This window comes from Lathyrus oleraceus, chromosome 6, assembly GCF_024323335.1.
Source record: "Lathyrus oleraceus cultivar Zhongwan6 chromosome 6, CAAS_Psat_ZW6_1.0, whole genome shotgun sequence".
Classification (NCBI taxonomy): domain Eukaryota; kingdom Viridiplantae; phylum Streptophyta; class Magnoliopsida; order Fabales; family Fabaceae; genus Lathyrus; species Lathyrus oleraceus.
Window position 1 is genome coordinate 384099668 of NC_066584.1, and position 21386 is coordinate 384121053.

The window sequence follows — 21386 nt, forward strand, 5'->3', positions numbered from 1 at the left end:
TCAAGAGAATTATGAGGTATTTGTAAGAGACCCTACAACATGGTCTCCTTCTGGTTCCAGTTTCTTCTACAACTTCTATCACCATTACTAGTTTTTATGATGGTGACTAGGCTTTTGACCCAAATGACAGCATGTCCACATTTGGCGCCTGCATCTTTTTTGGGCCTGACTTAGTTTCTTGGTGGGGCAAGAAACAAACACTGGTTGACAAGTCTAGTGCTGAGGCAGAATACATGAGTTTAGCACATGACACTGTTGAAATTCAGTGGCTCTAATCCCTTCTAATTAACCTTAAGGTTAAACATCAAATGCTAAAGATTATATTTGACAATTTAAGTGCAGTAGCACTATCTCATAACTTAACGCTTCATGCAAGGACAAAGTACATGAAGTTAGATATATTTTTTTTTATAAAAAAAGCCTTAATGTCTCACACATACCAGTTCAGAGTCAGTGGGATGTTATCCTCACTAAGCCCTTATCCACTGCTAGATTTCTTGAACTCATAAGCAAGTTAAGAGCGATTGATAAGTTCTCATAACTTAATAAACTATCTTAAATTTTAGGGGGATATTAGAGATACACTAACATTAGTTGTATCAATTTGTAATTTGTAATAAGATTAACTTTTCCTCTCATCATAACAAAATTTTGTTAGGAATTCTGTTATAACTCAATTGTATCACCCATTTATATAAACTGTTGTAACAATTGTGAATGCATATCTAAATATCATTTATTTCTTCTAACAAATAGGCATGACAACATGGTGAGTTGGAGACGGTTTTTACCTTCCCCAAGCCCAAACCTGAATCTCAAAACAATCTCCGTTCTCCGTCCCAATCTCCATTGGGGATGGAGAATTAAAACCCAAACCCGTTCCAAATGAGTTCGGGTATCATTGCCTCACCACCATCTATTTAGCGAAATCAATTTATTTTTTAAAAAATATTTATTTTTTTCAGAATCAAATTACATTACAAATAATAAAATAAAAAAATCTCAAAAATTTTCATGCATACGTTTCAAATATTTTAAATAATAAATACAAACAAAAATATCAAAATATTAATCAAATATTTAATATTCTAAATTATCAAAATTAAAATAATAAAGTACATAACAAATTAAACTGAGTGAATTCTAGGATGAGTTCAGGATGAATACTAGTGCCCCCATTACCCGACTCGTCTCCATATTTTATAATCGGAGAAAACTTAAACCCAAACTCAAAATCAATCAAAGTGAATTTTTTCGTCAATTTCGGGACAAATTCAGATGGATATCCGCGAATATGAATTATGTTGTAGTCTATTAACAAACTCTCTTTCTCTCTCTTTTATTTGCTATAACATCTTTTATCATCGAGAGGATTAAACCTTAATTATTTTATTTTATTTATTCTAAAATAATAATTAAAAAAAATATTGTATTGAAAGTTAAATCTTTTCATCTAGTTAACCAAAAAAACAACAACTTAAAAATGGTTCACTAAACTCAACTCTAACAAAAGGATTATTTGAAATTTAAACAATCAATAGTAATTTTTTTTTAAGTTAAGGATCCTAGAGTATTAAACCTTAATTATTTTATTTTATTCTACAATAATAACCTCGCCTACCACCAAAAAAAATACTGAAAGTTGGGTTGAACAAAACCAACCCTCTTTTCTCTTCTTTACATACAACAATCGAATCGATCAACGCACGCATTTTCGATTGATTCTCTTCAATGGCACTCTCGCGCCTTCGCCACCCTCTCATCTCTCATTCCCTTCGTATCCTCTCTTCCTCCACCAGATCCATTTCTCGGTACTCTCTTAAATCCTACTATTATGCAGTTATTATCATTATTTTTTTTATTCTTTTTAATTTAATAGTCGATTTTAGATTTTTCTCTGATTTTCCTTACCTATACTTGAAATTTCTTAACGTGGTTCTGAGTTTTCAGCTCATGTGTTAGCTTCTAGGTTGCTCCTGTTTGATGGACATAGATTTTGGTATTGCGTTTGAAGTGTTTTTTGTGATGCTTTCCTTTTGAATTCACTTTGTGAGTTTGTTTTGTACTCAACTAGATGGTTATAGTGCCGCCGAGTCTGGACTCTTGTTTGATTTTAAAATGGTTCCTTTTCATATTTAGGTATAGCTCTTATATGAAATTTAGAAACTTCGTTTCTAGTTTATGGTTTTATGCTCCTTCATTTGGATGAATACTAAATTGAAATGGTGCTACTGTTGATCAGTGATCACTTAGTGTTGGCATTCTGCTTGTTAGGTTTAGTATGCACGACTCGTCTTGACTTCCATCTCAGATGTTTTTTAGATAGTGCTTAGTGGTCGGCTTTCTCCCATTCATGTTTACTTTTTCTATTTGTTGATTCCACCATCTATGATCCATACTGAGAATATATCATATATATGATCATTCCGTGGCATGGCATCCAGTGTAGTCAAGATTGAGTACTGGATCGTAAGATCGATCTTACGTGTTAAGGATGCCTGAGAGTGCTATGATTAGAGAAAGATTGTTTTCGTCACCGGTGTGGTCAAGATTGAGCTTTTTGAAGCATGGCCGTAAAAAAAAGTGTTGGGCTTTTTTGTGCCTTCATTATAATTTTTGTGATTCTGTGTATGTGTGTGTATATATATATATATGGTATGGGATTACCATTTTTTCCTTCGGTAGGATGTAACGTGCCATGCTAACGATCCAAGTTTTACGATCTTTCACAAGCCGACCGATGCTACTTAAGATCTCGTGCTTGACTACATTGATGACATCCTTTACTTTAGAAAGAATGGGAGACTTTTTTTTTAATGTTCATAGAATCTTAATTATTGTAATTCTGCTTTGGTATCTTTTTCTTCTCCTTAGAATGCTGCTTTCAAGTTTCTAAAACACTGTTTTTTGTTTTAATCTTGGTACAGAACTCCGAATTCAAGGATTTATTCTGTCGGTGGTAATGGGAATCTAAGGTTTGCATCTATTAACCTGTATTTTTTTCTCATAAGCTGCATTGTGTCATTTTTATTTATGTGTTTTGTTTATACTTTAAAGACTGGGCTGGACAGAAAAATATGGAATTATCTTACTATGTCTATTAGGATAAAAGATGTCCCCTTTTTCGACCATCAATCACTATTCTTTATAAAAATATCTGTCTCTTTAAAGCCATTTTCCTGGATTGAGCATCTGAAATAAAAGTCTGACATGATTTTCTAGTCTCTCTAGTTCATCCTCCTTCTTTGTTCTTGTATTGTATGATCTAATTGAAAGATTACTAATGGTAATGTTTATCAGGCCTACATCTTGGTCTAGGCTTACTGGAGTATGTGATAGACCCTTGAAGTCAAAGGTTAGTACTTAAATAGATAAAAAAAATTCCAATCATAACTATGATATTTTAACAACAGCCGTCTAACATTTTTGGCAGTGGATTGGTGTCAAATTCTTCTCATCTTCAGGTACTTAATGTTTCAGTTGCCTAATTTTAAAAGCTTCTACTTTTTAGGCTTTTTGTTTTATGGTTTCTCTTTTAAACTCAGTAGATGGTTAATGGAAGCTCCTACTTTTGTCCGAGAGATTATGATATATATATTTGTGTTGGATGTCTCATTCTTTTTTGTGACATTAAATATGTAATTAGCTAGGCTACATGACCAAAAAAAAAGTAATTTCCATCCATCATATATCCAAGAGGTAGCATCATGTTTAGCAACTTCCAGCCTTCTCATTTATGCTTTAGCATCTTTACAGAACTTAATATTAGAGAGCCTTATGCTTAGAAAAATAAAGAGACTATGGTAATTTGTTCATACAGAATAGATGGATATTGGATATTTATTTGGGTGGGACTGGAAGTTGATTCGACGTGCTGTTTTGGCTGTTAAGCTGTTAAAGAATGTGCGGTGAAGAATTTTGGTTTCACGGGCGTTATTCATTGCTGCTTCAAGAGAATTACGATCTATGATTTGCAATGAGATTGGGCAGTCTCGGTATATTATACCTCCCTCTCTAATTTTTTTCTCTGCTAACAAGGTTTTGATGAGGCCGCTGGAAGCATTAAAAGGCCTTCTAGGGTTGTCTTAGGAAACCTATATATTTTTCTGTTTTTCCATTTGGTTATATGAATTGCAGCTTTGGATGCAATCCAACCCAATAAAGTGCATGCGATCTTTTGCTAGGAATGTTTCCTCTCCGATACCTATATGTGAAAATATGCCTTAGTCCAAGGTGTACCCCATTGTAAATGTAAAGGGTACATAAGTGATTCTCTTTCATTACCTTTGATATAGAGCCGGTTTGTTTTAGCTTTAAAAAGTAGATTTTTTCTTTATATTTTCAAAAATGATTTTTATAAAAACGTTTTTCAAAATAATATAAGTTTTTTGAAATTCGTTTTTCCTAAATTGAATGACTATTTTCGACATCCTATAACATAAACATACATTATTGTAGATCAAAACATAGTTGAAATCGCAAAATTTTCAAAAAATTGTATTTCAAAAATGATTATTAGGAAAAACTATTTGAAATAGTTTTGAAATTTTGATATCCAAAAAAAGTTTCAATAAAATGATAAAATACCTAAAATAATATTTTAAGAATAACTGTTCAAACCAAATTTTCATTTGAAACTTTTATAAAAAGTTTATTTGTAAATTTTTTTATACAAAAATATGTAACACTATAAAAATCTTTTTAAAAGAAAGATGAAACAAACGGACCTATAATATTTTCAAAAGAATGAATGATTGAAATCACATTGTCGATTTTTAATGATAACTGTCCGTGGTTTTTAATTATAATCTGATGTCGATATAGAAGGACAAGGAACATTAATAACCTCTTTTTTATGGGTGAACAACTTAGATGCTGCCCGTGTAATACAGACAACTCTTCTCTATAACTATTATTGAATTTTTCTTAGGGCTTCATTAAGGTTGTTTTGGAAACCATAATGCCCTGTTTATCTGATTTACCAATAAAGGTTAAAATTAATCTTTAGGTGCCTATACTATTTGGGTATATTAGCTCCTTTATTTTGAATGCTTGTAATGGCATCCTTACGAATTAAAATTCATATTTAGGTCCCTATATTACAAATCTTAAAGATACCCAAATTTAGAATACTTGACTAGATGGTTGGAAATACTAGCATAGATAGAATTAATGGTAGCATTGGAGAGCGCTAGCACCTATTGTAGCAATATGGTTGAATCTTAACTTAAATGGTTTTGGCTTTTGTAGAGGAGGCGTGTAGATTCTGTAGTAAAGAAGGTAGATCAGATGCACGGAAGCCCAATCACTAGAGGTAGAGGAAGGGCACCAAAAACTATAGGAGGTGAAACCATTGAGAAAAACTTAGGTCAATGGTTTTGCTGTAGGCATGATTTATGGTAGAATATTATGCATTTATGTAGCCGACTCCGCTTAGTGGGATAAAGTTTGATTGTTGTTGTCATGATCTTTTTATGGCACTCCTGCATGTTCAGTTCAGCATTTTTGAGGAATGTTTGGTTTGGTGTGCCTGGTATGCAGATCAATTGTTGATGGTTAATTTCATTTCTCTAATGCATCTGCATAAGTAGAAACGCCATTTTTTGTTGCAATAATCAACCTATGCTTTAGTAAGGATCATTTGGTTGCAGTGCAACTTTCATATTTTAAGGAGATTTATTTGGCTCGTCACTTAACTTGGGAAGGATGAGTCATTTGGCATCTTAGTGGCAACCTCATGGCTTTTTTGATGAAATTTCACTTACTGATATGTGAGGTTTGAGAAGCTTTGATACACTATTTTTGCTCATTTTCTTGGTTGTTTTTCGTTTCATTGTTTTGTTTTGGAGGATTTCTCTTCGTCCATTCTCTTTGTAATCCATACTCTTCATATCAATATAAGTCATCTTTTGCATAAAAAACGGCTTGTTAATTTTACCATCTTAACTTAAGGTTATGATTAAAAGAGGTTAACTGCAAATTAAGTCATATGCATCTAGTTATATTCTGATCATTTTCCCCTCATTTGATAGATTTTCCGCATGAAGTCCTTGGCATGCCAGCTTTATCTCCTACAATGGTGAGCTTGGGGAAATAGATAGTTTTTTCTCCCTTTTCTGATCTCTTTTCTTTTATGGCTTTCATGTAAATTTGTCTTCTTCTCTTGGTTTCAGACCCAAGGTAATATTGCAAAATGGAGGAAAAAAGAAGGGGATAAGGTAGGTCAGTTCGAAATTCTTATGTTTTGATTGTTGCCGATCATAATTCTGTTGGCTTTGATACTTTTATCTTAGAAATTGACTTCTTTGAATGAATTAATCATTTTCTCATTGCTACTGTTTAATCTTACAGATAGCAGTGGGTGATATACTATGTGAAATTGAAACTGACAAAGCTACACTTGAATTTGAAAGTCTTGAAGAAGGGTATTTATTTCTTCCAAAGTTCTGGATGACCTTTAATTTAAAATATATAAACTTCAATTTCTTACTGTTTAAATGGTAAAGCAACTTGAATGTTAGTCCTGTTAAAGTTCAACATATCCGTCAATAAAAAATAAAAAAAACAGTTCAACCTCTCTCAGCTGGGCATTTTAGCAGCTCGAAGGTTGCTCATGATACACGTATCTTAGGTCTTCTTGGTAATACAATTGATGATGGTGACATGATTGATCCTTGTCACAGATTATATCTAGGGGATTAGGCTTTCCCTGAAGTTGTTTCGAAGTCCAAAAAAAATTGAAAAAGCTAGAACGCAAAAATGTTTATTATATTTGTGCCAGGGCTGGTACTCTTTTTTTTGTTGTTGACATTAGGGCTGGAACTCATATTAATCTTTATATATTTTTTTACCTTTTTTCCGCTTCTTTATTTGTTTGTTTCTTTTCCATTTTTCCTGGGTTAGCTTTTTGTCCCCCCAAGTTATTGTTCTGTTACCTTTATTTTCATGAAAAAAAATTTATGGGTAAAGGAAGAGGGTAGAGAGAGAATAAAGACTGAGAATTATTATAATGTTTTGATATTATGATTCAAAAGACTAAAGACTAACACTTATTCATACTAGTACTAAACTCCTAGTTGGTAGCATTAAATGAAACTAAAACATTATAGTCGGTGGCAAAGATCAAACTTTAAGATTACATGATGCTATATGACCTTTACAATACTCATCTAAAAGATAAGAATGACCATGAAATGGTCTAAACCATCCATAAACTGTAGCCATGCATTGTTTTTCCATGCGACTGTCTCGGTACTTTATATGCGGTAGACATGCATGTGTCTGTTATAGACAAAATAGTGTATCTGATTTCTTTCTCTTTTTTGCTTCTCATTGTTATTTTGTTATGCCTATGTGGGCCTTCTATTATATCTAGTTCACTATAATTGAACTGATTTTGACCCTAGAGTGTATTTCATTTAAAACATGCAAGTTTTAGTGCACAGTTAAAATGTGTTATAGTGATTGGATGGTTCATGCAGATTTCTGGCTAAGATATTGGTACCTGATGGTTCAAAGGATGTGCCAGTTGGACAACCGATTGCAATAACAGTAAGTCAAACCATTATTAAGTTCCAACGCTTGTATTGTCATTTGTTACTGGTATATGGATGCCATAGTAATGTTTACATCCAACATAATTTGATTCTGCAGATGAAAGTAGCTTTTATAGACAAAAAAACTAATATTGTAATTTGTTCATCCTTTAACATTTCTTTCGTTCACTGAGTTTATTTATTCCCTTTTAACAAAACTGACTCAACAATTGTTTTCACTGTGCGTTCCAATGTGCACCTTTATGCTTCTTAAGCTGCTAATGAAAACTTCACAATTTATTAGTTGCCCATTTCATCTGAAACATGATTTGCTTTTACTTATCTGTCTTCTCAAATTTAATAAAACTGTGGAATGCGCTCACTATTCCTGGCTTAAATAACAAGCCCTTTTTTATATTATACTTGCAATAGGAGGTTCTTTCCAGTTTCTATTTGTTCAATGAAATAATGTAAACTTTAAATATTGTGGTTTTGGTCAATATTAAATCTAACAACTTTTCCCCCCTATTTAATTGTTAACTTCATGATGATTCTAACCTACAATTTTTGGAGTTCAAGTGATATTTGTATCCTAAATATTTGATATGTAAGCTCTAACGATGGGCCTTGACAAGGTTGAGGAGGAAAGCGACATTCAAAATGTCTCTGCTTCTGTGGGGGATGAGAGCAAGGTTGAGGAGAAGAAACCAACAAATCAGGATGTTGCGGATGAGGAAAGTAAACCAGAATCAACTTCTACAATTGATACATCAGATCTTCCACCCCACGAAATTCTCGGAATGCCTGCTTTGTCCCCAACAATGGTAAGATTATTTTGATGCTACTTCTAACCATTTCCACCATAAATTTCTTTCTATCCATGAAATGATTTTCAATTTTTTTTCTGCACAGAACCAAGGAAACATTGCTAAATGGAATAAAAAAGAAGGAGACAAGGTTAGTTATGTTTTTATTACAAGGTCTCAATTGAGATTTCCTTTTCAATGTATGAGAAGAATGTGAGTAAGTCATTAGCATTCATTTTATTTGCTGTCAGCCATGAATTAACATCCAATTATCTAACAGATTGAAGTGGGTGACATATTATGCGAGATAGAGACAGACAAAGCTACCCTTGAATTTGAAAGTCTTGAAGAGGGGTAAACATCTTTCCTTATACTAAAAGGCATTCATTATGTTTGGTATAGTTGCCTTGCATTGCAACATGTTGTGATATTAGATATTTTTTAGGTCACGCTGTTACATCTTAAAATATGTCTTCGCACGTAATGAAGACTTGCAGCATATAATATGAATTTTAAACATATTTGTTGCATGCATGATATCTTACCGAAGTGTTTATAGACATGCCTAGTATTAATCAGTTTACTTCAAGAAAGATTTAAAGAACTTAGGATACCTGTATCTCTTATGTTGTTAAATTTTTTGGTAGAAATGCAATCTCTTTCTTTTTAATCTGGCTAATTACAATGTCAAATTACTAACCAGTTTATTAGCACAAAGCTGGCATTCTATTTGATCTATTTTGCAGACAATTACTATTTGTCCATTTTCTTTCTTCTTCCCAATAAAGTTTCACCATCTAGCTGACCAATTTATGTCTGACATTGGGGGAGACTAGATACTTAGCTAAGATAGTTGCACCAGAAGGTACAAAAGAAGTGGCAGTTGGACAGCCTATTGCAATAACAGTAAGTATGACAGTGCTTTGTAAATTCTTCTTCCAACACATTGTGATGTTTGAGGTCTGATGATCTTGCATCTACTTTTGAAATACAAACTAAGCAAATCTCCGATGATGTTCGGTAAATATATTGGTTGGTTTACCAAATTGTTACCGTTTGCTTTTGTCTTGAAAAGCACCGGGTGTATGAAATACTTACACTGCCTTCAATTCCGCTAGGTTGAAGATGCGGGTGATATTGAAGCTGTAAAGAATTCTTTTAGCAGCAGCTCAGTAAACCAAAAGGAGAAGGCCCCTCAACCCAGCACTAAAAGTGAGGTCAAAACTCACAAAAACAATACCGCACGGATCAGTCCAGCTGCAAAGTTGCTAATTACGGAATATGGATTGGATGCATCAACATTGAACGCAACTGGTCCTCTTAGCACCCTACTGAAAAGCGATGTTCTTTCTGCAATTAAATCAGGAAAATTGTCTCCAAAACCTGCTTCATCTAAAGCAAAGGCTCCATCATCTCAAAGTCATCAAGCAGCAGCTTCACATGAGTCAAAGTCTGACTTAAAGCAGTCAGAAGCTTATGAAGATTTTCCTAATAGTCAAATTCGCAAGGTAGGACCATCAAATATTCTGTTAAATATAAGGTTCTTCAATTCTTTCACCGAATATGTTGCATGGTAATGAGAGTTATTTTTGTCAAATAAGAATATATGCAAGTTATTCAAAAGGGATTCAGCCGACCAGGGAAGACATTGTTTGGTGTCTATGGTTGGGAGTTGAGTGCTCAAATCTTATGGAAAATCTTTGTTATTAGACCTAATATGGGCCAGAATTGTTTTTGTCGCCCCTATAGAGTGCATCCACACATTGTTTTGATAATACTTGGCCATTGTTGTAGATATACAGCTCAGTTTAGTGATGTTTTTGTTTGAGCCTTTCTACTGCCGGAATACTTAGGAAAATTGATAATTAATGGAATAAATTTCAAATTCTGCTTCCTTCCACTAATACCATCAATGTATATGATTTGCCTGTATATGTTTTTGACTGTTTTGTAGGTGATTGCCAAGAGATTATTGGAATCTAAAATAAATACACCACACTTATATTTATCATCAGGTTTTAATCCCCCAATCCCTACCTACATATTGAAAACTACTCTATTTGGTACTAACCAATTCATATAATATTTTATTGGAATGTGACAGATGTTATACTGGATCCTCTTCTTTCCCTTAGAAAGGATCTTAAAGGTATGGACTGATATTATTTTTTTATTGGCACATGTTAGATGGTATGCTTTTGGTCCTGCTACACCTGCAATCCAATATAATCTTTATTTGCTCCTTGATTGCAGAGCAGTATGATGTAAAAGTTTCAGTAAATGACATTATTATCAAAGTTGTAGCGGCTGCTCTAAAAAATGTACCAGAAGCAAACGGTAAGTAATTTCCTCTTATTGTTCTATCCATTTGTGTTACATTTACCTTAACTATCTTAGGTGGTAGAAGCAGTGACAGACCCAGAAGTTGCAGGGCAACACACATATAAATTTAGCTATTAAAAATATATATAACAGTTTTTGTAACAAATGCACTAAAGTATTATATACAATACTGTGATTGTTTCCGAGTTGTTGGCTTAGGGTGTTTAGCCTACAATACCGCACCTGCAAAGTCTGTTTCAAGCAGACTCAAGTAGTATAAATTAGCCTGGACTCCCCTAGCTTAATAACCATGTGGCCAGAAGGCTGTTGGAGATAAGTCTCTTGTGGTAGAAGTAGAATATAGAAAGGCTTACTGGCCTGATACTTTAAGCCCCTATAGTTTGGAACAATCAGAGTCCAATTGTAGGATCATGTCGGCAGTCAAGCTTACATGCAAGACGTGGAGACAGATACTGTGGCAGACAATGATGGTTTCTATAGCCGAAAAAGTAGGACGAACACATGACACCAAACAACCAAACTTCTTATTTTTGAAACTTAATAGAACAATAAGAATGAATTAGGTCACGGGGAGTTGTACTGGCGAGTGCTATGATGACATCAATTTTTTTTGGATCCCCGAAACAGCGAAAAGTTAACTTCAAGGATTTGCTGGAACAGGAAGGGATGAAAGAAACATCATATTTTACTGATAAAAGGTTCTTAAGTTATAATAAGTATCAAATACAAAGCACTGATATTTATAGTTGTTGGAAGTTTGCCTTAATTGCAGGCCACTTCCAGCAGCTTTAGATTGCCTTTATTGCAAATTTGCAACCTCTAGCACCTTCTTTGGGCTAGATATGGTCTATAAGTGGTGCTTAAGGCTTGAGCTTTCCTCATTTTACAAGCTGGTTTTGTGAGGGTTATTTAGGTCTTAAGCCTAAATTCTCAGTAAAATAATAATATAAGCCAAACATAACTAACATGAGTAACCTAACCCAATAAGATTACTAAAACAACTAGCCAACTAAACATGAATTACCTAGTACTCTAACAGGCAATTCAGACAGCCATTGTTTGTTTTACCACAGGCTAAATACAAGTTTCATAATATTGTTAATTAGATATATAACCGAAATCGAGTGCTCAATACTTGATTGTGTTTTATGTCTTGGTTCATTCTTTAGGGTTCTTTGTCTGTTATTGCTACAATTTCCTTGCCTATTCTTAGAACTGAATTTTTCCCTATAGAAGTCTCTAATACTTAAATCTATAACTTATACTATGGCAGCATACTGGAGTGATGAGAAGGGTGAAGTCATCTTATGCGATTCTGTTGACATATCAATAGCAGTTGCCACTGAAAAGGTAATAGATGTTGTTTAACAGTCATTATCATTTTACAAAGCGCTCAAACTTTTTATGTGTTATAGGGCTTGATGACTCCAATATTAAAAAATGCCGATCACAAGACAATATCTGCCATCTCTTCAGAGGTAATTTTATGTCATTGACGCATGTTCCTAGTTACAGTCTTTTTTAGGACTCCTCCGCCGTTTGTGTTTAGCCATTTTTATTTGAAGTTAAAATATTGGAAAATGGGGTTATTCTTTGTTCTTAATCAACTTTAATTCATTATTGGTACTTTAGGTCAAGGAACTGGCTGCAAAAGCACGTGCAGGCAAGTTGAAGCCTCAAGAGTTCCAAGGAGGGACTTTTAGGTGAGTTTACTACAGTATACATAGATTATTATGCAAGCTAGAAAATTCCCTATTATCATCTTTTTCTGTTGACAAAACCAATAACTCCGAGCTTTCTACAACACCTTGCAGCATTTCAAACTTAGGAATGTATCCCGTGGATAAATTCTGTGCAATTATAAATCCCCCACAGGTTCTCTCTCTCTCTCTCTCTCTCTCTCTATATATATATATATATATATATATATATATATATATATATATATATTCTCATACACGCGCACACACACAACCCGGCATTTACAACATCTAACTTGCTGGAATATCTAGATGTTAAATTGGTTAACTTTTTACTTTCTAATGTTGGCAGTTAAGAGCCAATAAGCAAATAATTTTCTTCTCATAGAGAAGAGAATGTTACAATGAGAGCCAATAAGCAAATAATTTTCTTCTCATAAAGAGAATGTTACAATGAATGAACAAGTAGTTACACAAAACAAGACACTGTTTCATATACAATCATTAAAGAGAATGTTGGGTAGGTCTCATTATTGAAAATATAACCGAGATTGCCCCGTAAGATTAATGAATATATACAAGTTTTAATAAAAGTAAGACTTTTTTTTTTGTTAGATTTTGTTTGGGAGTTTGGAGGAAAAGGGAGGGAAAGATTTCGGGAGAAGATGATTATGGAGAAAAATAGATAAATCTTTAACTAATTTTAAAAGAGAGCTTTTGTGTAAATGATAACTGAATGCTTAATATTAATATCTTTTTAATATTTAGACTGTTTAATAACATAGATTAAATTTAGAGAGTATTTCGAACCCCTCTAAAACCCTCAAATTCCCTCCCCCCAAATTAGGGGAATTGAGTTATGAAGAAAAATAAGCCAATCCCTCTCAAATCTCTCAATTATTTCCACTTCATTTTATTTTTATGACTTTCCCTCCCTTCCCCTACAAACTTCTAAACAAAACCTTAATTGATAATTTCACTTCTAAACAAAACCTTAGTTGATAATTTTCTATGAAATTATGTTACATTTTGCTTATGATCTCAGAGTTAATTTCTACTATTCTTTTAATTCCAATGTTTTTTCATTCATTTTTTAAAGATGATATGATAAACCAATTTATGGGTCCGTTAGTTTTAACTCTAAAAAAATAGATTTTTTTTTTGTATTTTCAAAAACGATTTTGATAAAAATGTTTATCATAATATTAAAAGCTTTTTAAATTCGTTTTTTATAAATTGAAAGACTAATTTTGACATCCTATAACAATACACGATATTGAAGATTAAAACATATTCAAAATCACATTTTTTTCAAAAAGATGTATCTCAAAAATGGTTTTAATGAAAAAAGTTATAGCAAAAGTATAAAATAACTAAAATAACATTTTAAAAATAATTATTTAAACTAATTTTTTATTTGAAGTTTTCTTTAAAAATTTCTTGTAAATTTTCTTTCAACAATAATATTTAGCACTCTAAAAATCATTTAGAAAAAAAGCTAGAACAAACCGGCTTTGTATGCCTTTTCACCCGGTTATTTACCATTTCAACAAAGGAGCTAACTGTCATGGGGAACCAAGGATAATTTTCACCTAATTTGATTTGATTTGATTTAATATAAAGAAGAAAGGAAATAATAACTGAAGATTTTGGTTTTTCTACATCTTAATAGTCCCTTTTAGTAGTAGACCTTTCGTGAAATTATTCCTGTTTGACTTATTTCCTTATTTTGTAATCCTATCTCGAAAGTTGTTTCATTTCGTAATGCCTGTTTTATTAATCTGAGAAACAGTTACCCAAGTTGCCATCCCCTTTGAAGCCTGGATTATAAAATGATCAAAGTGTTCTGTTGCTTTGGATTAATATATATCTTTTTAAATTTGGACATCATGTGATGCAGGCTTGCATTCTTGCTGTAGGGAGAGGCAACAAAGTTGTAGAACCAGTAATTGATGCTGATGGTATATATTTATAGATGTTCTTTATGCCACTTAATGCTTAACTTGAAGTTTGTTTTGACATTGGTTTTCATTTGCTACTAGGAATTGAGAAGCCATCAGTTGCTACTAAGTTGAACTTAACATTATCTGCCGATCATCGCGTCTTTGATGGCAAAGTTGGAGGTATGTGTAATTAAAATAACTTTAAATTAGCCAATGGAAAATATGGTGTTTGATTATGTGGTTTAACTCAATTTTGCAGGTGCATTTCTCTCTGCTCTGAAGTCAAACTTCAGTGATATAAAACGACTTCTTTTATAATGACATACACCAAACTTTCCTGGTGTTTGATTATTGTGCTTCTCATGACAAATCATGTTGATTAACCACAACATGGCTGGGAGTTGCATAACATAATCATTTTTGTGCATTTTATTTATACTTGGGTAACAGTTTTCATTTGTCGTACCTTTAATGGTTTTTGTAAAATAATATATTGGGTGTCATTACCCATATCTTGAGGAAATACCCACCACCAATGTACCATCTAACATTAGGCTTCCAACATATATGAGATTCCAGGATGTTGGTAATTTTGTTAATTAGGCAGATTTTTTGCCTTTTGAATAATTTTATATGAACAGCTTTGTATAGACAGAATAAATATCAACATTATTTGATGAATAAAAGTTACATTCATGTGCTGCGTGTCCGTTTTTAATGTTCATTTTAGTTTTTGTACCATGACTACTATTAGAAATACAGATTTGGCCTCCCTTGGCTCGATTCTCCTTAGTTAGAATGGGGTTGTTCTTCACATCGTGGTGAAGAGTCACAGTTGTAAAATCCAAAATTGTCCTTATATTCTATAAGTATATTTTTGTACGCATTTAAAATACACGATATTCCTTCGTAAGTGTCATATATTTCATTTTGTAAAAACTTAATTTGAAAGTGTATCTCCGTATTAATGAAAGGTTGAGGCCGTAATTCAATTAAACCATACGTGGACTTTATTCAATTAAAGTATACATGGATGTAATTCAATAAAATGATATATTAGTTCAATTAAAAATCCATAATCATATATTATTGTTAACAAATTATAAATCATAATAAAAATACAAGTAAAAATGAACTATTGGGTATATCCAATCCTTGGTTCCTTCTCTGGCTCTTGGATGGTAAGACATTTCGTGTCTCGGCTATTATGGTCTATATAGTCATCCTCTTAACTCTCTTCTCTTTATACTCGCTCGTCAAACAGCTATAATATGTTGACATGCATGTAACACATGATCGACATGATCTATCTTAGTCTGCTCCTTCTTTAATATCTTTTGACGAGTTGGCCTAGGTGTCTTGTCCAATAGCCATAATACGTCGACATGCATGTAAGGACGTGACATTATGAAAAATGATTGGATGTAGTCGCATGCAACATTCCATGGTTGAGGAGTTGGCACACTTTGTGCTTTCGCTAGTATTAGTTGGTTATAGAAATCATCAAACATGCCATCAACATCCATGCGAACAACAATCAGAGGAGCATACACACTAGAATATTTTGGAATTCAATTAAAATCCATAATCATACATTATTGCTGACAAATTACAAACCATAATCAAAATAGAAGTAAAATTGAACTATCAGGTATATCTGACCCTCGATCCTTCTTTGCCTCATGTATTGCAAGATATTTTGTGTCTTGGCTAGCAGGGTCTCTATAGTCATCCTCATAAGAGTGTCTTCTGGAAATTCTCATCTCTCTGTACTTACTTGCCCAATAGCCACAATATGCTGACATGCATGTAACACATCGATGCCATGATCTGTCTTAGCCTGCTCCTTCTCTAGTATCTCTTGATGAATTTGTCTAGGCGTCTCGCCCAATAGCCACAATACGCTGACATGCATGTAAGGACGTGACACTCAAAAAAACCATTGGATGTAGTCGTATGGAACACTCCATGGTTGAGGAGTTGGCACACTTCGTGCTTCTGCTAGTACTAGTTGAATATAAAAATCATCAAACATCGCATCAACATCTCTGCGAACGACAATGGAAGGAGAAAACACGATGGAATATCTTGGGATACCCTGTAGAAATACGAACTGACGCATGACTCACTTAGGCAGATGTGGATAACTCAAGCGTAACCCACAAACCAACCATTAAGAATAGAGATCTATGTCATCCAAGGGTTGTGTCTAGCAGCGATCGTGTACATTATGTACCATATATCATTTACTCTGATGTGAGAAACACTCGAAACAACTCAATCATCTGATTCCCATTGTGCGTGATGAAGGAGAAAGCATGTGGTTAAACTAATTGTATTCATCCTTTTATGACTAGTCAGAGATACATGGAAAGTGAGAGATGATCCATGTCTAGAAATAGTTTCATATAAAATATTAGTAACGATATAACACAAGTATTATGAAATATTTAGTAATAGTAAAGGTGCAAATATATTATCGTAAACAATGTGTTGCTTGTTGTCATCTATTTAGTCTTCCAAAGACAAGCTTCACCTAACTTCGCATAAAGGTAAATCAAACAAACGACTCCCTAGTTATACTTAAGAATTTGTTCAAAGTCAATAAAATATCTAAGGTAAACGACATCTACATAATAATCACTTTTGTCCACAAATATGGACGTACCAACCAAATACATGAGGTATGACCTCAACGCACATGCTCTATGATATAAAACATGTGCATCATATCCATCGGTCTCCACTACCGCAACCAGGTGGTATTTATACAACTCTTTCAAAAATGAAAATCTAGCATGCCACCTTCTGGTGTCATCTATCTCCTTTTGGGCATCACATGAGTCAACTACCAAATATTGCACCATCATGTCATGCACATCGGGTCTAGAGATTCTGGAGTAGTTTAATAATCTTCCCCTGATTGGAAGATGCAGAAGGGATGACACATCATCAAGCGTGATGGACATATCATCAATCGAAAGATGAAAATATGACATCTCTAAGTGTCATCTCTCCACAAAAATAATCAACATACCATGGTTAATAACATTATAATTTATCATGCATAAGTCTTGCAACCCAGATTGTTGCATGACACCATGAAACCATTTCTCTTCAAGCAGCTGCAACTTCACAATCTCCCTACCATAGTTGATGTATTTTAAAGTCTCACAGTACTCTACAAAAATACATCATTGTCATAAACTTCATATATTATAACACATATGTTTAAAAGATTAAATACAAATTTATTTTACCTCTTCATCTCACATGTTCCTAATAGCATGGTTTGAATATAAAGGAAGTAGTAAAGTTTCATAGGGGCCTTCTAGAAAAACATTAGTAACGACAACAATAACAACATGCTTATCAAAATGGACTTCAGAGGCTTATAGTGAAACAACATGTGACATGTGCCTCAAAGAAGACAATGTTGGAGACGTCTAAACTCAAGAAGACGACCCTTCTGCATCGAATGATTTGGAATCAACTGGTGATCGCGAGGGTCTAACTCTCTCCATGCGAACAAATGAATGTTGGAACGCTCTACCGTGCCTCAATCTATGTTGATTGTCAGTCTTTTACCTATAATTAAACCATAAAAATCATATCACAATCAAAGAACTCAAACCCATAGACAAATATGCTAAATCAAACAAACTTAGAAGATGCAGAAAAAATAAATACAGAAGTGCACTTCCGTAACTCAGAAAACTCAAATTCAGAGAAATCTGAAAGTGCACTTTTGTAACACATGAAACTCAAAAATTGCAAAAAAACATAGAAACCCAACATGCCCTATGCTCTAAATATAAAAATGACAATGCATGCCTCAATAAAATATGTATTATGAGTGTAACTACAATCTAATGTACCTTAAACAACTTATTTAAGTAATCCACACATCTCAAATTAATAAAAAGGGAAAGAAATGATAGAACTTACCAAATTTGAGAAGTGAAAGTTTTTGGATTGAATGGAGTGGAATAAAGATTGAGTGATGTCTGAGATTAAATGCAACGCCGTAGAAGTTGTGAGTAAGGTTGAAAAATGATGGAAATGGGGTTTGCTCATGAGCTCTTTTTTTTGTTCTAAGTAAGTTTATGAAGTGAAGAAGGAAGGGAAAAGTCTGGCACGATAATATAACTCAAAATGCGTTTGAAGATATACTTCTGTATGTCTTTACGAAAATATACATACAGGCCCACCCTTCCATCAGTATGGTGATACACTTTTGGACTAATTTATAACAAAATGAGGACGAATCACTTACAAAGTGTTGTGGTGTAAACTTTTGAGTATTTTCAGAAGTGAAATTCTAGATTTAAGGGCGCATTTATGGTTTTTCACAGAGGTGTGTGAGTACTACAAATGGTGCATTGAGAAATCCCTGTTAGAATTCTGTTAGGTATTAAAATTTAAATTGGTTATGCTTAGGCATGGCAACGAGGTGGGACAGAGGCGGGTTTACGCATTACCACCCCCGCCTCGCCTCCTAGAACCAACCCCGCCCCCAAACCCAGTCAGGGGTAACAATTGGTCTCCCACCCCAACCCCTAATGAGGAACGAGTTTCCCCACCCTGCCCCGCTCCCACCTGCATAAATTGTATTTTCTTTTAAAATGTATATTTTTTCATATAAAAAAAATCAATAATTAAACTAAATAATTGTTCATTTTAAAAATAATCATAATACTTGATCATTCTTATTTAATTTGTATTTAGAGAAAATGATTAATAACACAAAAAACTTGATATTTTGATTTTAAGAAGAGTAAATAAGTAAAGAATTATTAAAAATAAGGATAACAAATTAAATTTAATAAGCGGGGGCAGGGCAGGGTGGATGCGAGATAGGTACCCGCCTCCTCCACCCCTCCTCCATAATTAAAAATCGAGTTTTCTCCAGACCCGCTTCCGTCTACAATTAAATATGTTTTTCTCCGTTAGATTCGAAATGGAGGCGGTCGAGTCCAAATTTATTTGTCATGCCGAGTTATGCTAAATGTTATAATTAATTAAGATTTAGATCTTCTAGAATGACTGGTAGTATTCCTAGAGCATATGACTTTTTAGATTAATACTTATTCATCAATCATTCAATGTATTTATTGTAACATTAAAATAAATTCAAGTATTGTGATTTAATTAAAGACACATGATTTATAGAATTCTATATGGTACAAGTAGTGGTTCATTTTAGGATTGCTCTATATTTTTTTTATTAAATGTATCACCTAAAAATTAGAAATTGATATAAAATAACTTGAGAGATTAGCTTTCGACTGTCTTATTTATATTGAAAATAGTACAATGAAAGTGTCATGATTAAGGGAGATAAATCATACATAATCAATCATAATGAATACATATTAATCATAATAATTATAAATCATATCATATTTTAACACTTTTTTTCCGAGTTAGAGCATATAGATTATAAATATCTAACTTGTTACGTATGTAAGTTATTCTTAGTCATCAAATCCCTTTTGTGAAAATATCAACAAATTGATCATTACAATCAACAATTGAAGTAAAAATTTAACCAGACACAATCCTCTCACGAATAAAATTACAATGAATCGTAATATGTTTAGTTCATTCATGAAAGACTGGATTAGAGGAAATACGTAAAGCTGTTTGGTTATCGTAAATGAGACTTATGATGCAAATTTTACAAAATCTTAACTTTTGGAGAAGATGTTTGATCCATATGAGCTCATTAGTAATAAGTGTCATAGCTCGGTATTCACTTTTAGCATTGAATCTGGCGATGATATTTTTATTCTTACTTTTCTATGAAATTAAATCTTCACCAATAAAAACACAATACCCATATGTGGATTTTCTATCAGAGGGGTATCCAACCCAATCAACATCATTTTATGAAACGATATCTAAATTACTTTTGTCTATGTAAACGAGACCTTTTCCAAGAGTTTTTTTAATAGTACCTCAAAATTCAAACCACAATATGGAAATGACTATCACAAGGCCATCACAAGGAGAGTTCAAAATTTAGTTTTCTACACTAATAACATATGAGATATTTGGACTCGTCATGGTCAAATAATTTATTTTCTCAATTCTCCTTGATCGTAGGAGTTTGACATTTAGATCCATATGAGGGTCAATTTGCTTACAATATAGCATATCGGTTTCTTCCAAGATATTCAAAACATATTTTATTTGGGAAATAACAACTCTTTCCTTAGAATGAGCTACCTCAATGCCAAGAAAATACTACAATCTTCCTAGATCTCGGACCTAAAAGTGGTGGACTAGATGTTGTTTAAGTCCCATTTCCATCATGATCATCACTTGCAATGACTATCTCATCAGCATACACAACCAAATAAATACATTTTTAAAGGAGCAATTAAAACACAATGGTCAGTTTCACTATAAATCATATGACATATTGGTGAACAACACCACTAAACCTCCCAAGCAATGCTCAAGGAGTTTATTTATGATCATACAAGCCTTTGTGAAGATAATAAATATACCCACGACATTCCCCATGAGCAACAAAAACAAATGGTTTCTCCAAATAAACTTCTATAGAATATCCATGAAGAAATGCATTTTTATGTTTAACTGATACATCAATAGATGGTGCATGGTAGCCATAGAGAAAGAAAGACGAACATAAGCCATTTTGGCCACAGGTGATAAGGTGTCACTATAATCAAGACCAAAAACATAACTATAACCTTTAGTCACCAAGCAAGCTTTCAAACGATCAATTCTTCTCTCTAGACCAACTTTAAATGTGTAAACCCAATGATATCCAACAATATATTTTCCAATAGAAGGTGGCATAAATGGCCATGTCTAGTTAGATTCTGAGGCTGTCATCTCATCAATCATAGTATGTCGCCAACTTGGATGAGAAAAATCTTATTGGAGAAACTTAGTAATATTAATTAAAGAAATATTATAGATAAAGACATAATGTTAAGGTGACCAACTTTAGTCACCAAGCGAGCTTTCAAATGATCAATTCTTCTGTCTAGACCAACTTTAAATGTGTAAACCCAATGATATTCA

The 21386-nt window shown here is 33.2% G+C and overlaps 1 protein-coding gene across 2 annotated transcripts; it reads left to right on the plus strand.

The window, feature by feature from the left end:
• Positions 1-1601: 1601 nt before the first annotated feature.
• Positions 1602-15023, plus strand: LOC127097869 (dihydrolipoyllysine-residue acetyltransferase component 1 of pyruvate dehydrogenase complex, mitochondrial). Of its 2 annotated transcripts, XM_051036359.1 has the most exons (23): positions 1602-1811; positions 2928-2975; positions 3301-3355; positions 3434-3464; positions 6033-6079; positions 6174-6218; positions 6352-6425; positions 7482-7551; positions 8171-8359; positions 8448-8492; positions 8622-8695; positions 9178-9247; positions 9460-9849; positions 10296-10356; positions 10446-10490; positions 10595-10678; positions 11958-12034; positions 12100-12162; positions 12317-12387; positions 12499-12559; positions 14285-14345; positions 14427-14507; positions 14587-15023. In XM_051036359.1, the coding sequence occupies exons 1-23, from the start codon at positions 1732-1734 to the stop codon at positions 14643-14645; spliced, it is 1881 nt and encodes a 626-aa protein (XP_050892316.1). In that variant the 5' UTR covers positions 1602-1731; the 3' UTR covers positions 14646-15023. The 2 variants fall into 2 exon arrangements, with proteins under 2 accessions (XP_050892316.1, XP_050892317.1); XM_051036360.1 differs by lacking the exons at positions 1602-1811; positions 2928-2975; positions 3301-3355; positions 3434-3464 and adding an exon at positions 3836-3995.
• Positions 15024-21386: the final 6363 nt, after the last annotated feature.

Bases quoted from the DNA above. Each gene is read 5' to 3' on its own strand.
- LOC127097869 (XM_051036359.1), top strand. From the start codon at position 1,732: ATGGCACTCTCGCGCCTTCGCCACCCTCTCATCTCTCATTCCCTTCGT. The intron at 3,356-3,433 runs GTTAGTACTTAA...CATTTTTGGCAG, and splicing joins ATAGACCCTTGAAGTCAAAG to TGGATTGGTGTCAAATTCTT. The intron at 12,560-14,284 runs GTTCTCTCTCTC...CATGTGATGCAG, and splicing joins CAATTATAAATCCCCCACAG to GCTTGCATTCTTGCTGTAGG.